The sequence below is a fragment of the Pelodiscus sinensis genome, chromosome 25 (genome assembly GCF_052426305.1).
Source record: "Pelodiscus sinensis isolate ZL-2025 chromosome 25, ASM5242630v1, whole genome shotgun sequence".
Classification (NCBI taxonomy): Eukaryota; Metazoa; Chordata; order Testudines; family Trionychidae; genus Pelodiscus; species Pelodiscus sinensis.
This window is the reverse complement of record NC_143076.1, coordinates 20283295-20300476: the sequence shown is the minus strand read 5'-3', so window position 1 is coordinate 20300476 and position 17182 is coordinate 20283295. Positions and strand designations below refer to the sequence as shown.

Here is a 17182-nt window from a genome sequence, read left to right as displayed (position 1 = left end):
CATACCTGGGAAATACTTGCGCCACTTCTCCGCCAGCAGGCTGTCCACCGACTGGCCGGCGGCGGCGAGGCTGGAGCTCACACCCGTGCTCCAGGCCCACTGGTTAACCAAAGGAACGCCAGCAGGAGGCACTCTCGCCACAGAGGTGTACGCAGAGAGAGGAAGCCCGTCGCTGGGGAGCGCGGGCGCCGGGCCGGGCGCGAAGAGAGGAGACCGCTCGCGGCTCAGGGAGCCCAGGGCGCCGAGGACCCCGTTCAGCTCCGTGGTGATGTGCTGCAGAGTGTCGGTCAAGTGCTGGATCTTGTCGAGCTGGGGGAACTGGGCGTCGGGTTTCACGTCAACTGGTCAAAAACAAAACCCCAAGACCACCCAGCTCACCGAGGGAAGGGAGAGAAAGGAGACCCTGAGCGCCCCGGCCAGCACCGCTCTCCAGCATCGCCCCCGGCCTCTGCCTGCTTGCGACATGGCACGAAGGGCCGGGCACGTCAGCGAGGCGGGCGTGGAGCCCGCAGGGGCACGGCGGGGGATGTCCATCGGCGTGGTGTGCAGGAGAGGGAGGTGGGAAGCGAGGGACAAGGGGACAGGGCCCCCAAGGTTCCAGGGAGGAAAGTCTGCCGGGGAAAGGCGGAGACGAAGGGACGGCACAGCTGAAATGCGGCTTGCAGCATGACTAGGCGCTGCTGTCCTGTGCGCCCGCCCCGTCCTCGGGAGTGCACAGCTGCTGGGCTCTGCGGAGCACCCACTTCCACCACAGGCTCTCCCCAGCACAAAGCCGCTTACTCCCCAGGAAACGGGCCAGAAGTAGGAAACGCCGGCCCAGCCGCAGCCTGGTCTGTTTCGGGACTGGGACCGCGTGCAAACGGAGCAGGGAGAGCGCGGGCGGGGCGCTGCGGCAGGGGCAGGCCGCGGGGATTTGATCACTACGAGACTCTCCCTCCCGCACAGAATTCCACTTTCGTTTTGGTGACTGCTCTGACCCTGGCGCAGGAAGGGTCAATCCCCAGGGCGCTGCCACAGCCTCTGGCAAGGAGACGGGACGAGGCAATAGCGCAGCCCTGGGCGGGCGCACAGTGCGAGGGAGGCTGAAAGCCGTGCTCGGCCCCGTTCCTAGTGGGGAGGAGGGGAGCGCTCTGATTCACACGCACACAGGGAAGAATTCCTTGCACTCACACTGGGCCTGCAGTGCTTTAGGGCAGCCGTTCTCACCTGAGCTGAGGCTCCTTGAGCCCCCCCGCAGGACCAGCAATTACACTCACCGGGGCCCAGGGCAGAAAGCCAAAGTCGGCCACATGGGCCTGCAGCCTGAGGCCTCCTCCCGCCCCCGGCAGAAGCAGACGCCCGAGCAATGGGGCTCGGAGGAGCCCTGTGGCATGAGGCCCCAGGCACTGGCCTGCCTGCTACCCCCCGAGCTGGCCCTGGAGTTTCCAGAGCGTGCTGGGGCGCTCGGAAAGAACCAGGGGGCGAGCGGCTGCCTTGACGTTTAATGGAGACACGCAGAGACCAGGAACGCCCGGGGGGGGGGGGGGGGGGGGCAGAATGCCAGCCCCGCGGCCAGCCCTCGTGAGAGAGACGGGACCTACCTGCGTGCGGAGGGACCTCTGTGCTGCTCAGGCTGCTCGTGGCGTCAGAGTCACTAAGGTCAAAGGTCACCGCCTTCTTACATGCCAGCCCCCTCAGCGTGTCTTCGTCAGAAAGCTGCTCAAGAGAAGGAAAAGGAAACACGCTGCTGCCCCTTGGGAACCAGACTGGCATACGGCCACCACCTCGCCCAGCCAGGTACACAGAGCAGGCTGCCCCGGGGTTAGCGCTGGAGCGCTACGAGCACGTGGAGAGCGCAGAACCAAGGTGCTCCGTTGCTCTTGGGGAGCGAAGGCCGGGGGTGCTGCAAAGGAGGAGGGCTTAGCCCATGGAGGAGGCGTGGTGTGGCGGGGAGTGCACAGACTCCCTGGAGTCAGGTCATAAGGCCCAGCACGAGACGTGCCCCCATTCAGACCCGGCCTTTCCAAGATGCGATGGTCTTCCACCTCCCTGGTCCTGGGCCCGGGGAACTGCCCAGGTCACTGGCAGAGCTGGGAAGGTTCCAGGAGCCCGAGCTCTCCTTTGGCCACTAGACGCTAGTGGTACTCACCAGCCAACATGTCCTCAGCTCCCGACGGGGCCAACTGCCAGGTACCTGTCCCGCTCTCTTACCTGGGAAGCCCCCGGGCACGCAGCCGAGCGGTGAGCAGGCCGAGGAGGGTACAGGGTCTGAACCTCCCCCGCGTGGACAGCTAATCACACTGCTCTTTAAAACACACGCCAGGGGTCCTTCGACTGCTCAGTGTCTCGAGAACCCTTCAGTCTCCTCTGAGCGACTGTGCTTCTTCCACTCCCCTGCCTGGCAAGCGCCTTCCACCCCCAGCCCCGCTGGGCTACATGGCTAGTGAATCACGTGGGTTCATTCCACTTTGGTTTGGGCCTGCCAGGAGCCACCTGACCAGCCCTCTCTCCCCACTGTGCTCGCTCCCAGGCGGAGTCCCCAGCCAGCTCCCAAAGCAATCCAGCTCCGGCCAACAACTCTCAGCCTTCAACTAACCACCTCTGCCTGGAACCGAAACCCCATCAAGTCCCCACGGCGGGGAGTCGACCTGGCTCTCTCTGAGGGCTGCTCCGTGGGCATGTGGGGCTGGTGAATGCCAAGTGACTGGGACGCTGGCAGTTACCTCTTCCAGCAGCGATGACTCCAGCTGGCTCAGCTTCTCCTCCTTCTTCTTCAGCAGCACCTGGCCTTTCCGCATGGCTGACTTCATCCTGCCCAGCTGCTTCGATTCCTGCAGGAGCAACCGGCCGGCCAGGGAGGAACATTCACACAGTGAGAGGAAAGGGACGGTTTTTCTGATCTGCAATTGTTAGCTCATGGCTCCCCAAGAGAGACAACTGTGATCCCGAAGTCAGAACACAGCCAGGAGGGGAGGGCGAGGGAAACTCATCCACCTTATGCTCATCCACCGGAGGAAGTTACAGCCCCCTCTCTCCGCCCCCGGCTAACTCTGAATCTGCATTTTCAGCCAGCGTGAAACTCAAGATCACCACCATGGCAAGGTGTGGAACAGGCGAGGTGTTAGCCCCACATATCCCAGCCAAATTACAGGCTGCAGCCCACTAGATTCCAGGCACACTGGACACCAGATTCCTGCTCCCTTCCTGAGGGACACGGCGCCGGAGCCCAGGGAGTGCTCCCCTCATACAGTCTGTGCACTGGCCCGTTTGGCAAGAGCACTGCGGCCCCCCCATCCCCACTGTGAAACCGCAGCAGAGCACCGGGGGCACTGAATCACCACGGGAACGCCCGCCCTTCCTCTGCAGCGTGCACACGGCTCTCGGACGCACAGCCTCCGCGGGAGCTCTCATGGGACACAAACCAAATTCCCCCCTTTGCTCCGGGCTTCCCCAGGTGATCAAACAGTCACGTTGCATATCCGAGCAGGGGCTCAACGGGCTTTGCAGGCTGTAATGAACTAATCTCCCCGGCCACCCGGAGGGGGGGGCGGCTTTAATCCCCGTCACACCGATGAGCACACTGAAGCGCACCGTCCAACAGTGACTCGGGGTGCCCGGCCCAGCCACGCCAGGGCTGATTTCCGGGAGGACGAGCACCTCCAGAGCCGCCTGCAGTCGTGTGTACGCGCCAGCCCCGAGAAAAGCCAGGTCCCTGCCTGTCTGAAGTTGGGCCCCCAACTCCGCGGCCACTCTCCAACAGCTACGGCTTAGTGGCTTGGCAGGACTTTGTGGCAGAGACACTCCTGGGCCAGAGGCGGAGAACACGGGGATGCAACTCACCTCCTCCAGGCTCTGGCGCACGTCGTCCAGGAGCTGCGAGCTATCCAGATCCTGCCCCTCGTCCTGGGCCTGCTGCATGTCGTGCCGCCACTGCAGCTTTGCAGCTTTCAGCACCGCGTGCCTTTTCCTCAGGGAGCGAGTCTGCTGCACCAGGAACTCCTTGGCGCTCCGTATGGAGACGCCCTCCGCAGAGATGTAGTGTCTGACGCTGCAGGACGGAACGGAGGGAGAAAGCTTTTAAACGCCGCTACCCTGGGCCCACGGCGGCGCTGCCGGGGGATTTTGGAGGGCAGCTTTCTGCTTCGCTCGAATAAACCGGGCAAGTACGCTGCGGCCCTCAGAGCTCAGAGCCGTGTCTGAGGTGCAGTCATGAGGCACGCCAGGCCCTTCTCGTGGCTGCATCAGCCATGCAGACCAGCCACAATCCCCCATTCACTGGCTCCGCCGCTGACGGCTGCGCTAACCCAAGTGCTCGGGCGCATCGAGCCGTGATGCTCTGTGGCAGAGAAGAGGCCTGCACTGGGCCTTGTCCTCTTGGGCTGTGCAGACCACCCTGCAAGCCTCGGGCAAGCCCGTCCCCTTAGCAAGGCGCTTACTTATCCAGTCGGAGGTCACTGTCCCCGTTGCTGTGCGAGGGTAAGGAAGCAGGCTCTCTGGAGGCGCGCTGGAGGGGTCAGACATTTCAAAAATCAATTCCTGCGAGATCAAAGGAGAAACCTCCCACGCCCAGTAGAGCGCGAGTGCAGAGCACGAACGAGAGCGGCGCGGACAGCGCCCAGGAGAGCGCGAGCGCAGAGCACGAACGAGAGCGGCGCGGACAGCGCCCAGGAGAGCGCGAGCGCAGAGCACGAACGAGAGCGGCGCGGACAGCGCCCAGGAGAGCGCGAGCGCAGAGCACGAACGAGAGCGGCGCGGACAGCGCCCAGGAGAGCGCGAGCACAGAGCACGAACGAGAGCGGCGCGGACAGCGCCCAGGAGAGAGCGAGCACAGAGCACGAACGAGAGCGGCGCGGACAGCGCCCAGGAGAGCGCGAGCGCAGAGCACGAACGAGAGCGGCGCGGACAGCGCCCAGGAGAGCGCGAGCGCAGAGCACGAACGAGAGCGGCGCGGACAGCGCCCAGGAGAGCGCGAGCACAGAGCACGAACGAGAGCGGCGCGGACAGAGCCCAGGAGAGCGCGAGCACAGAGCACGAACGAGAGCGGCACGGACAGCGCCCAGGAGAGCGCGAGCGCAGAGCACGAACGAGAGCGGCGCGGACAGAGCCCAGGAGAGCGCGAGCGCAGAGCACGAACGAGAGCGGCGCAGACAGCGCCCAGGAGAGCGCGCCGCAAAGGAGCCTCTCTCTGTGGACACTGTACAGAACAAAACTCTCCTTCCGCTCCCAGAAGCTGCTTTCTCCCCCAGTGCCCCGGCCCAGGTTCCACAAGAGCATGCCGACGTCCAACGGAGGTAACGCCCACAGAGGAGCACTCAGGGTCCGGATCTGTTCCTGTGGGCGCTAGGGGAGCACACGGGACCCCGGGGCTCTGGAAAGGGGGGTTCCACACAACACGTGGCGGCTTCGGAGCGACTCAGCAAAGCCCTTGTCCACGTCAAAACGAGAACCAGCCAATGCAGTCGCAGGTATCTCCCTGCCCGCCAGTTACTGAGCAGGGACGGGCGTCCTCTGCCTGCTTCAGCACAGGCAGCTCTGAGAATCGGGGAGCCGCCAGCATGAGCGAGTGCTCGGCGTGAGCACCCTGCCGCAGAGCAGAGTGCAGGGGAGCCGAGGGCCAGCAGCACTCGCCTTGGGCGACCTGTGGGAGAGGCTCTGTGAGGACTCTGCCCGGGTATAGAGACGGGATGACGAAAGCACCAGAGACGTGAACGTACGGGCTGGCTGTGGCTTCTCCCACAAGGTGCTGTACGAACCCCGTTTCCAGGCCAGTGCAGGGAGCTGCCTGCCGGGAGGGAGCAGCACTGGGGCAGGGCCAGGCTGCTGGCTGCCTGTCCCGTGTCTCGGTCACTAACTTGGCTTCTGTGAAGTCTGTAAAACACCTGCCCCGATAGCCACCCATCTCGGCATGAGAGAGCCAGAGCCGGCAGCACAGAGCCACGGCGGGATTGCCCAAGGGGCCTCGGGGAGCTATGTGCACGGTCCCACTGGCTTGGGACCCTCTAAACAACACCGCCACACGCCACTCGCCCAGGGAGCTACACTCACCGCCTCCGGCGTCTCCCTCAGGTCCTCGACGTGGAGCTCAGCTTCCCTTCTGGGAGACGCCACGCTGTCTTCGGCTGCCAGCTCCTTCAGGGCCTCCTGCTTGCTCTGCACGGCAGCCTCCAGCTCGCTGCCACAGCGTGTGGGGAGGGAAGGCGGGAGACATGACACGACATCCAGAGCAGACTGGGACACACAGCCACGCGGCTCACAAGAGCCCACCCCGCCCTGCAGGAATCAGCTCTCCCGCGAGTCCTCAGCTGGCTCCTGCCCACCCCCCCGAGGGAAAGCACCAGGGACTACGTGCTCTGGCAGACCCAGGCACTAGCAAGGGGGCCTGGGTGTACTGCTGCTGTTTGAACACAACGTCCCAGCGCTACAGGCGGAGACGCCCCCGAGCGCCTGCCCAGCACAGTAAATACCAGGGCTACGCTACTGTTCCAAGGTAACCAAGTCCCCTGAGGGCTTGGGACAGTGCGGGGTGATGCCTCGGACGCCCGCCCAGGGGCATCAGTTGTCTCAGAAAGGTCTCTGGAGTCCAGCCCAGGCTCTCAAAGCATCTCCAAACGTTTCCTCCGCCTCGTGACACTGCCCCTCAGAGCTCAGAGGCACCACCATGTAGGGTCAGTGGAGCCGGGCCGGGCCGGGCGGGCGTGGAAATACGAGCATCAGTCCCTCAGACACACACCTGATCCGTTTCTGCAGCCTCTGGCTTCGGGTCTGCAACAGATCCACCTGGGACTCCAGCTCAGCTTTCTGGTCCTGCAGCTCCTCCAGTGCCCTGCGCAGCTGGCGGATGGATTCCACAAGGGCAGCATGCTCCTTCCTAGACTCCTCCAGGCGGAGCTGGGCTGCCAGAGCCGCTTCCTGGAAGTGAAATCACAACCCTCTACGCCCCCGGCTCTGTAGTACGAGCACGCAGGAGACGAGAGCGCGGCCCGCAGGGCTTGCAGGGCAACAGGCGGCAACTCAGCACAACATCGGCCTCCAGCCTGCGGCTCTGCAGGGCATTTGTCCCTGGTCTCGCCCCTGAACCTCTGGATCGGAACAGCCACGAGCTTGGTGAGCAATGAGCGCGGTGCCCGGGCTGGGAACGGGCAGCGCGAGGGATCACGCGAGGACCCCGTGCCGTTCCCTCCCGCTGGCAGACCGGACGCTGGGCTGGAGGGACCTTTGCTCTGACCCCGTCTGGCCGCTCGGACGTAATACATCTGGCTCTAGATCTGGACTGTGCCTTGTACACACCCCAGCGAGATGCCGTTGCCATGGGGATGCAGGGTTCAGAGGAAGTCACCACCCTGCCTGCAATAGTTCAGATTGGGGCTCTGCAGCCAGGATGCCTGTTGCTGTCATGCCCCCCCCACCTCCTTCCTCCCTCCCATCTCCCCCCCCCCTCCCCCCGGCGCTGCAGGAGGGGAGCAAAGGGAGCGCCCAAGTACCCGACACTAGCACGGACAGTTCTCCAGTTCGGAACATGGAGTGGGGAGGAGCGAAATGGCTCACGCAGCCCGGCCTCGCCCTGCTGATGCCGACCCACTGGCTTCCTTTTCCTCACCCGCCTATGCCTGTCCCATCCTGGGCCTTCCACCCAAGGGACGGTCTGCTCCTCCGCGGGTGAACCACAGCACCAGGGACGCACCGAGTCCTCCTCCGGCCCACGCTCAGCAGAGGGCAGTGCAGGGCTGAACGTGGCCAGCTCCCATCGCTCCCCGAAGGACACGGCCTGCTGTCCCATCCCTCCCTCGCTGTGAGGCTCTGCCCCTCTTCGCCCTCCCCGCTGTGCAGGCCCACCGCGCCCTCGCCACTTCTGGGGTGCACAGCCGCTCCACTTTGCTCAACTCCTGCCAGGAGGCAGCCCTGACCTTGAAGCCCACCTTGGAGCTGCAGCACCCCCAGACCCCTCAGCCTGTGCGATGCCCAGCCCCCGCAGGCAATGCAAGGAGACAGTCGGGCGTGCCCAGCCCTGTCTGGGAACGGGCAGACACGGGCAGGCAGCACGCAGCATGGGAGTGTCCACGTGCTCAGCTGGCTTTGGAGACGGCTTGGCTCAGCTCAAGCTGGCCCCTCACACTGCATGGAGCCATCGGCCAACCTCACCCCCCACCCGCAGGAAGCTCTAGTCTACTATGAACAGAGGGGGAGAGACTCGAGTTCTCACCGCCCAATGAGATTCAAAAGCAACAGAAGCAGTGGGACAGCAGCTTCCCAGTTCCTGGCAAGGAGCAGGTGGGCCCAGACGAGCAACCCCTGGATGCAGTAACCTCTCCCTTTGCACCACGAGGAAATGCATCACAAGAGCATCACAATGGCCAGCCTGGGTCACACCAAAGACCCAGCTAGCCCAGTGTCCTGGCTGCCAGAGCCAGGTACCCCAGAGGGCATGAACAGAACATGGAATAATCGCATGATCCGCCCCCTCTCGCTCATTCCCAGCTTCGGACAGAGGCCCGGGACGCCACGCGCAGCTCATCAGCCTGCCAACGAGTCAGCGCCTCTCGGAAGCAGGACAAGGGGGATGTTCAGATCCACAACTCGAGCTATTTCTGAGCTTGTGCTTTTAGAGCCACGGTGCTAATCGGCTCGAATACAAGGAGCGATGGGGAGCTGGAGCACACGTACGTTTCTCTCCAGCTCTAGTTGTTTCTCGTCCTCCAAAGCCTGCTGCCTTCTCTTCCTCATGGCCTCTTCCTGCACAGAGAAGTGGAGAGCGAACAAGAGAACGTGGGAGCGTCAGGACGCCAGGCACCTTTGGCCTCAGGGTCAGGTCTAGGCACCACGCAGCCCCAGTGTTCAAGGCCTGTGGGAAATTCTTCAGCGCGTTTCTTTTTCATGGGTCTCCCCCCACTCGTTTTGGCCCCTTCCAATTATTTAGAGAAATTCCCTTCCCCCGTATTTGGAACGTGAATTGGACGGGGCGTTTGCTGCCCCCTCCTGTGCGTGCGTGGCCCCGTGACACAGGGCTGGCTAACCGACACAAACCCTTCGGAATAACCCCGCGCCGTTCTCCGAGGGCTGCAGCCAGCCCGGCGCCTGACACGCTGCCCTGCTCAGCCACACCCAAATTCAAGCGCTGCCGATTGCGGGGCCTCCAGCGCGGCTCGGCTCCCTTCCCATCCCACCCGGAGGCTCCGCTCTCAAAGCAAGGCAAGGGAAGCAGGGGGGGCTCCAGCCTTTAGAACAATCCAGGGCCACAGCCCGAGTGCTGCCCCCACAGGATGCATGAAGTCCCGGGACCGTCTCTCACACAAGAGCACATACCGGTGACCAGCCCGCTGGGCCGTCCCAAGCCAGGGTCGCTGCGAGCTGTGCCCTGCAGCACGGGGGGCACAGAGCCACTGAGAACAACACGCTCCCGTGCCGCAAGGCGTCGCCCAGCCGACACGTATCCCCAAAGCGAGGCAGGAAGCCCAGGGCGCTGGCTCGGATAATGCAAGCCAGGACTTCCCAGGGCATTCAGCACTGGCCCAGCTCTTCCTGGGACTTGAATGGGCACAGGGAGTCCCATGGACCAGGGGAGATGAGCTGGGCCAGCCAGGAACTTCCAAAGCACCCGGCAGGACCGGCTCACCTGGTGGTTGAGCTGAGCAGATCTGGCCTTGGCCTCTTTCGCTCGGATCTCAAGTTCCATTTCCAGCTCCTGGAGTCTCTGTTCCTGCGCAGAAGCGGGAGGGTCTGAGATGAGGGTCTGCGGCTCAGAACTTCCCCGCAGGACAGAACAGCGACATGCTCAGAAAGGGGCCCCTGGACCAGGCTGGTCTCCCGCGAGCAGCGCGCACGGACCGGAGACGGCGCTCTGCTGCTGGCGGTGGCTGGGCTAGAAACAGGAGCCATCACTCACCTTCGCCTTGTGACCCTGCTGCAAGTCACTGAGCTGTTCGTCCAGCTCCTTCCGCAAAGCCCTCAGCTGCCCATCATGCAGCTGCCTCAGGCGCTCCAGCTCACCTCTCAGCTCCTCCAGCTTCTCGGCTCTTTGTTTTCTCTCCTGCAAGGCGCAAAGCCAAGAGAGAAGAGCAAAGCTTTAGGGTTCTGCAGCATCTCCACAGGCATCGTGCTCCCCGCCGCTCCCCACACACCGCCACTCCGGGGGCAGGCGACCCCCCAAACAGCTGTGGGAAGCAGACTGTGTAACAGGCTAGAACAAGAGCCTCTCCTCGGAGAGAAACAGGCCAGAGGAGGAAACCACCTTTCCGTTGCCTGGGGCCTAGGGAGCACACAGCTTTATACACGCCCAGTCGCAATTCCCTCGTCGGAAACTGGAGACATGAGGATGTTCCAGGCCAGTTCCTGACCTGGCACAAGCAGCTGTGTCCGCACAGAACTGCGCCCCTGCTTCCGAGGCACAAATCCATGGCTGCACGCACGCGCGAAGGAGACTCGCCCACTCTACAGGTCACCCAGCACTTTCCTCCACAGCCTGAGCCCTAGACTCATTGCAGGTGTGATAGTGCTGCACACCCAGGGAGCAACTGGGGCCCCGGGCCCCTAGAGGATGGGCCCTGGGCCCCTGGGGGTGTCAGGACACCAGGCCCTTGGAGGGTTTTGGGGGCACTGGCCCCCAGGCTCCTTGGGGGGGTTCCCAGCCCAGGAGGGAGGGGGCCCCAGGGAGAGGGGGTAAGGGGCCCAGCGATGGTTCCAGCCTGAGAACGAGGGGATCCCTGGTAACCGCGTCTGGGACAACGAACACCACGCACTGGACATTACAGGCCGAGTGCGGCTCTCAGCAGCATTACCTCCTCCTCGTACTGATCCTGAATCCTTGCCAGAGCTTCCCTGTGCTCCTCTTTCATCCTCTCCATCTTCCGCTCGTGGTCCCGCTCCACGTCCTGGCGTGTCTCCTTCATGAGCTCGCTGAGCTGCAGTGGGTGCAGAGGCAGGCTGCGTTACACCGCGCTAAGGCACGACGTCCCCCCGTGCGCAGCCACCCCGGCGACGCGGAGGCATCTCGGCGCGCTGACACTGGGGCAGCCTGGCACGCTCGTTGTCCGGCTGGTGGAGCACAGAGGTAAGAGACTCTGTCTACAGCTGGGACGGATTCCGATCTCTGGCGCCCCTCTCCGCCACTAGAGAGGGCGGCGTCCAGCTGGGCTCTCACACCACGGCTAAGCAGGCCTGCAGGGAGGGCGGCATGGACACTCTACCGCCAGTGCACAAAAGTGATCACCTCTCGTTCGAAGTCTGCCACACGAGACATTTTGTGCTGCACTTTCAGCTCGGCTCTCTCCAACTCCTCCTGCAGCTGGGCCTCCTCACACCTCTGGGCCTCCGCTATTTGCTTCCGGAGGTTGGAAACAACCTGCCCCGAAAGAAACCAGCATCATTTGGGCCCTCTGCGAGGGCTGCCCCGCGGCGTGCGCATGGGAGAGCCGTGTGCCCGCGCTGGAGCATAGCCAGGTGCCGATGGAGGTGAGGGGGTGGAAGAAACGGCTAAGAAGGGACCAATGGCATTCAGGGACGCTGCTCAGTGCGGAGCAGCTACCGGTGTGTCTGGGAACAACGGCTTTTACCTTTTGGTGCTTTTCTTCTGCGGCAGATTTTAGCTCCTGCAGCTCAGTGGCAAACTGCTTCTCCAGGGCCTCTGCCGCCTGTGGGGAGCCAACAGCCTTGCTTGGAAAGGCCCCTGCCACGTGACATGACGTACCAATGCCCATTTCAACAGCCATTTACACACTGCCTTTGAGAAAGTGCAAAGCTCCCCCCAGTCTGGGCTGTGCACAAGTGTCTGTGCTGCCACCACCGAGACACCCGGCTGGAACAGAGCACTGGCTACGTGGGACTAGTTCTCATATAAACAACAAACCCCAGTGGGGATGGTAGGAGAGTTTCCACCACCCCTCTGGTGGCCTGAGGCACCCCACCTCAGTTTCCCTTCTCACCCAGCATTCCTCAATAACTCATCGCACAGTCCCGTAGTATTCAAACCCTCTCTTTCCGGGGTCTATTTATTTAGGCTTTGCACCATTCCTATGGCACACCGGCTTCACCCAGTTAACGGGGCAGACTTACCGGTTCCGGTTAGCCATTAACCAGTGGGGGCTGGAGCAGCCCCTGCCTGCCACGGACGGGTCTGCCCAGGCACCCTGCAGGCAGGAGCTGCTCCTGTAAATGATATATTTAATGGGTTACCCATTTGAACGGATTTTACATCCCTACTGGCTTCTGGTTTCAGAATTCAAACAGTTCTCTCTCCCCATGGCTTGCTCTGGCCAGGCGAAGGCTCGTTCGTCTGAACCTGTTTGCCCATTGAAACAGAACTCCTGCCTAGGACACGGGAGGTGCGAGTCCTCCCTTCAGCAACCCTGGTACTGCACCCGACAATGAAATCGGCCTCCTGCTACTGCATACCATTGCTGAAAGACTCAGTTTGTGTCCACTTGTCCCCTTAGTGTCAGACCCAGGCCAGAGCCCCGCAGGACCTGGGCAGACGCGTCCCCCCACTTTGACAGCAACAAGGAGCAGCGCACCCACATGTCTCTAGTTTGTTCATGGGGGTGTCAGTTGTCCGTTGCTTAGAACCGGAACAAGCACTGATGGGAAGAGACTAATTAAGTCAGGCCATGACCTTCCAAGCCACAATATACGCTCCAAGCTGGTTTTCCAATATTAGGGGGGTTTCCAGCCACATCTTTTCAGACTGTTCCAGTCCGAGACGCCTCGCTACTCTGCAGCTTGTGCTGTCGTGCAGGCTAAACCGTATCCCACTATTTCCGGTCACACTGTTTAGAGCCACAGGCATGCTCGGTTCATCACAGAATGCACAAGAGATTCCTGACCCCCCCACCCCCACCAATGACTGTCCCCGGATGCCCTGCAGCCACTCACACAGCTCCTAGGCAGAGAGCCTCCACCTGGCCCAGCCACAGGAAACCAGCCCACCAAGTCTGCCGAGCCCAGCATGCAGCTCTTATCAAACACAAGGAACAACGTGACTTGGAGTCTCTGAGATCATCACACGATTCAGTGCATGGGCCTCTGCACCAGGAATCATGCACTTGGTGGGAATGATTAGAAGCATTGCCAGAGCGCTTCAGAGCATCAGCATCTGCAGAAACCATTGCCTGGAGCGTGAGGCCCTCTCCTCCCCCCGAAGTGTGAGCCAGCTGTCACTCGGGTAAGCGGGACTGGAAGGGTGCACTGGAAATGGTGCATATCACAGCCTCAGAGCCAATGCTCGGGCAGGGACTCTGACCCAGGGGCTTGGTGCCACAAGACAAGCCTTCTCCGCATGCCTGGGAGCAGCTTTGACTCTGCCCGGTATAAAAGCAAGTTTCACCTCTCTTCTCTCTCTTTCTAATCGCTCCTTTAACGCCTCCAGGACACGCTCCTTCTCCTGCTCCAGCTCGGCCACTTCTCTCTGCTGCGCTTCCTCCACTTCCAACTTCAGACATGCCAAAGCCTGCTTCTTCCTCTCCTCCAAGCTCTCCTGCTCCACCTTTTGCAGGGACTCCCACTCCTCCCGCTGCCTGTGCAATGCAGCCGCTTGCTCTGCCCTGGGGGGTGTGAGAAGGGGAGACGATACAGGTAAGTAGAACAGTCGTACTGCAATGCCGCATCGCACGTAGTAACTACAAGAGGCAGCAGTGTGTGGGGGGGGGGAGGGGAAAGTCTGGTGCTCATGGAGAGCTGGCTCCTGCCTCCTCCCCTTGCTGCCTCTCATACAGAGGCAGCAAGGGGGGCGGGGGGAGGAATGCGTGTAGTCAACTCATGAGAGTAGCTGTCTGGCAATGACCAGAGACAGCTATTAGACTATCTAAAGTCTACATTTTGTGCGCGCGCGGATGTGGGTGTGGGCGTGTCTAAAAAGGAGAGGTGAAAATTATGCTCCTGATTTCTCAGTTCCGGGCCTTGCGTGCCTCCTCCAACTCTCATTAGCCCTGATGCCCCTTACAGAGCTAGCGAAGAAGTCTACTCGCTCCAACCATGTCCCCAAGCACCAAATCAAAGGGACAGTGGGACTCACTTGTAGGGAGAATTCATCCCCAGTCCCCAGGGCATCCAAGGGGGATGGAAGAGCAGAAGTGAGTCTCGGGCCATGCGCGGAGGCTGAAAAGAGCATTAGTGAACCTTGCAGCCCAGGCTCTGATGCCCTCTGCCACGGGGCTCTTTTCTTTTTGCTGTGTAGACAGGCTCAGGCGGAGCAGTCAAAGGGGAATGAGACACACAGCAAAGCCACGTGGTTCTAGCTCATTTCTACATCTACGTCCTCTTCCGCTGTAGGAACCACAGTGAGCGTGAGGAGAGCTGGCCAGGGCTGCTGTGCATGAACAGATCCATTTCCCTCACTGTTTGCAGGATTACGAGAATTTCCCCAGAGTTACTACGGGGAGCCCTCGCCATACAGGGATTAAACCGCCACTTAGCCAAGGCACCAGCTGCGGTGAGCGGACATTTGTAAACGCAGCCACTCTGCTGCCCCACAGCATGCAGGGTCCCTATGTGCAGGGAGCAAAGGAAGGCTCACACTCAGCGTCACGCAGCTTGCGCTCAGCTTTTCACCTTATTTTCTCCTTTTCTGTGTCAGCCTCTGAGCTGATCTGGGCTCGCAGCTTTGACAGTTTCTCGGCCTCTTCCTCTCTCATCCGCAGCTCTTCTTCCTCAGAAGCTTTCGTCAGTTCCTCCTTGAGAGACCTGTGCGACCAGCAGCAGGAAAGAAGAGTCAAAGGCTATACTCACCTCACCGGCTTCCCTCGGAGACCCACAGATCTGATGCTAGTGCACAGAGGCACTGCCAACCTGGCGGAAGCGCTCCCAAGAATCCGGGCTCCATTTCTGGTCCTTACGCATTAAAATTTGGCTCTTGGGCACAAAAGAACCTTGAAAGGTCCAAAGTTTTGCAGCATTCCTTCAAATCTGTCTAACAGACCCGGGGCCAAGAGACAGGATAGAGTCTCCTTGGATTTCGACAGGGAATTACTTAGAACTCTGTCTCAGTAAAGCCAGTTGCTGCGCAGTGCTGAGCACGCTGAAAACGAAAAGGTGTCTCCAGAGGGGCTGGCTGGATCCCTCCGCAGCGATCTGGGCTCTGAGGTCTCACACCAACAACTCTTCTTATGCTACTACCTGGCGCCCCTTCTACTACAAATCCCTTCATCTTGTTCCTTGGCTTCTCCCCCATCTCCTCTGGGTGCTACATCTCCTGCTCCTTCGACAACAAATTATTCAACCATCAATTGGTGAGCGCCTGGAGGAGGAACAGCCAGCATGGACTTGTCAAGAGCTACCAATGCCAAACCAAACTAAGTTCTTTCTTCAACAGGGTTTCTAGCCTAGCAGCTGGAGGGAAGCAGTAGACATGGCATCTTGATTTTAGCAAGGCTTTTGAAATAGTCCCATATGACAGTCTCAAAAGCAAGCTAGGTAACTGTGGTCTTGGTGAAATGACTAAGGTGGGAGAAGACTGGTTGAAAGAGCAGTTACTATCGTTCACTGTCAGACTGGAAGGTGTATCTCCTGGGGCTCCAAAGGGATCAGTCTGGGCCCACTAATGACTATTTTCACTAATGACTTGGAAAACGGACAGTATGCTTCTGATGCCACGCTGGGAGGGGCTGCAAGCACTTTCAAGGATAGGATTAGAATTCCAAAACAACATTGATATAAACTGGGGACTTGGTCTGAAATCAGAGATGAAGGAAAAGAGCAGAGGAGAGGCTGTTCTGGATTTGATTCTGACAGACAGTGGGGAACTAGTTGTGAAACTGACAGTGGAAGGAAGCTTCAGCGAAAGTGATCACAAAACAATGCAGCTCCTAATTCTAGGAATGGCAGGAAGGAAAACACCAGAATAAATACAATCAAGTTAGTAAAGTCTGCTCTCTGAAGGACAGAAAATGGGTCGATAAGATCTCACTGGAAGCAAGTCTAAGGGAAAAAAAAGAGTTCAGGAGAGTTGGCAGTTCTTTTGAGAGAGACAATCTTAAGGCCACAAGAGCAAACTATCCCAATTCAAGGGAAACAATAGGAAGTATGGAGAGAAACCACCGAGTGACCCAGAAGACCTTCGATGACTTGCAGATCCAAAAGCCGGTCCTACACAAAGTGGAAAATAGGTCAAATTGCCAATGATGAATATGAAGACCCTGCACACATTTAGGAATATAATAAGAAAGGCCAAGGCAAGAGATGAGATTCAATGGCTAGGAATATAAAGAGCAAGAAGAAAGCATTATACAGTGCTGGGAAGCCAAAGGAAGAGCAGGAACAGGGAGGCTCCACACTAAATGAGGAGGAAAGAGGCTGCAATGGCCAAAGCGTTAGTCTTTTTTTGTTTCAGCTCTCACCAAAGAAGTTAGCGATGGTGAGAGAACCCAACGAATATCAGAGTGAAAAGGGACTAAAACAGGTACCAAACAAACTAACGATTACACAGACTAGTTAGATGTCGTCAGGTCAGCTGGGCCTGATGAAACATCCTAGAAACCGTAGATCTCTGAGCCATTATAGCAATTACGTTTGAGAACTGGTGGAGGATGGGAGAGATGCCTAAGGGGAAACATAGCATCTCTCTATAAAAGGGGAACAGGGACAACCTAGGGAATCACAGACCAGTCAGCTTAACTTCGATGTCCGGAAAGGAGCAAATAGCTGAATATGCTATTTGTGTGCACTTAGAAGACAAGGGGGTGATAAGTAACAGGCCACATAGATTTGTCAAAAATAAAATGTGTCAAACCAACCTACTATCCTTCTATTACACGGTACAAGCCTGGGGTGGGGGAGGCAGTACATGTCATACATCTCAACTTCAGGAAAGACACTGATACTGGCACTTGACCAGAGAACAAGCCAGAGAACTACAGCCTAGACAAACCTGCTATAGAGAGCTGCCTACACTGTACCGAGGTAGCTCAGAGGCCGCCCAGAGGCCAAGTGCAGACATGCCACTGAATGCTGAAACCGAGAACCTGAGGCTTACAAGGTTCAGCTCCCTGGGCAGCCCAAGCAGCCTGACTGGCTTTGATATTCAGCTAGCCCCATGCCTGATGTGGATAAATCTCTGGAACATTTCCTTCTAACCATGTATCCTTCTCATAGAACTTTGTATAAAGGGATTTTATATATCTATAAGAACAAGATATGTATACATCTTTATGCTAAGCTTTCTTATAGAATCCTTGTATTAAGAGAAACCCTGTATCCAGCCTTTTCCATACAAACTTTGTAT

The 17182-nt window shown here is 59.5% G+C and overlaps 1 protein-coding gene across 10 annotated transcripts in view; it reads right to left on the bottom strand.

The window, feature by feature from the left end:
* CEP164 (centrosomal protein 164) overlaps nucleotides 1-17182 on the bottom strand; it is a 76886-nt gene that overhangs the window by 17217 nt on the left and 42487 nt on the right. For 8 of the 10 annotated variants that reach the window (XM_075909321.2, XM_075909322.2, XM_089773292.1 and 5 more), the window contains 15 exons: nucleotides 14515-14646; nucleotides 13292-13508; nucleotides 11526-11603; nucleotides 11183-11314; nucleotides 10752-10874; nucleotides 9860-10003; nucleotides 9590-9673; nucleotides 8641-8709; nucleotides 6710-6888; nucleotides 6025-6151; nucleotides 4416-4483; nucleotides 3820-4027; nucleotides 2703-2810; nucleotides 1581-1695; nucleotides 6-341 (listed from right to left, as the gene is read on the bottom strand). In XM_075909321.2, the coding sequence (XP_075765436.2) occupies nucleotides 6-341; nucleotides 1581-1695; nucleotides 2703-2810; nucleotides 3820-4027; nucleotides 4416-4483; nucleotides 6025-6151; nucleotides 6710-6888; nucleotides 8641-8709; nucleotides 9590-9673; nucleotides 9860-10003; nucleotides 10752-10874; nucleotides 11183-11314; nucleotides 11526-11603; nucleotides 13292-13508; nucleotides 14515-14646 (2120 nt within the window). The other 2 variants (XM_089773291.1, XM_075909325.2) reach the window with 2 other exon arrangements.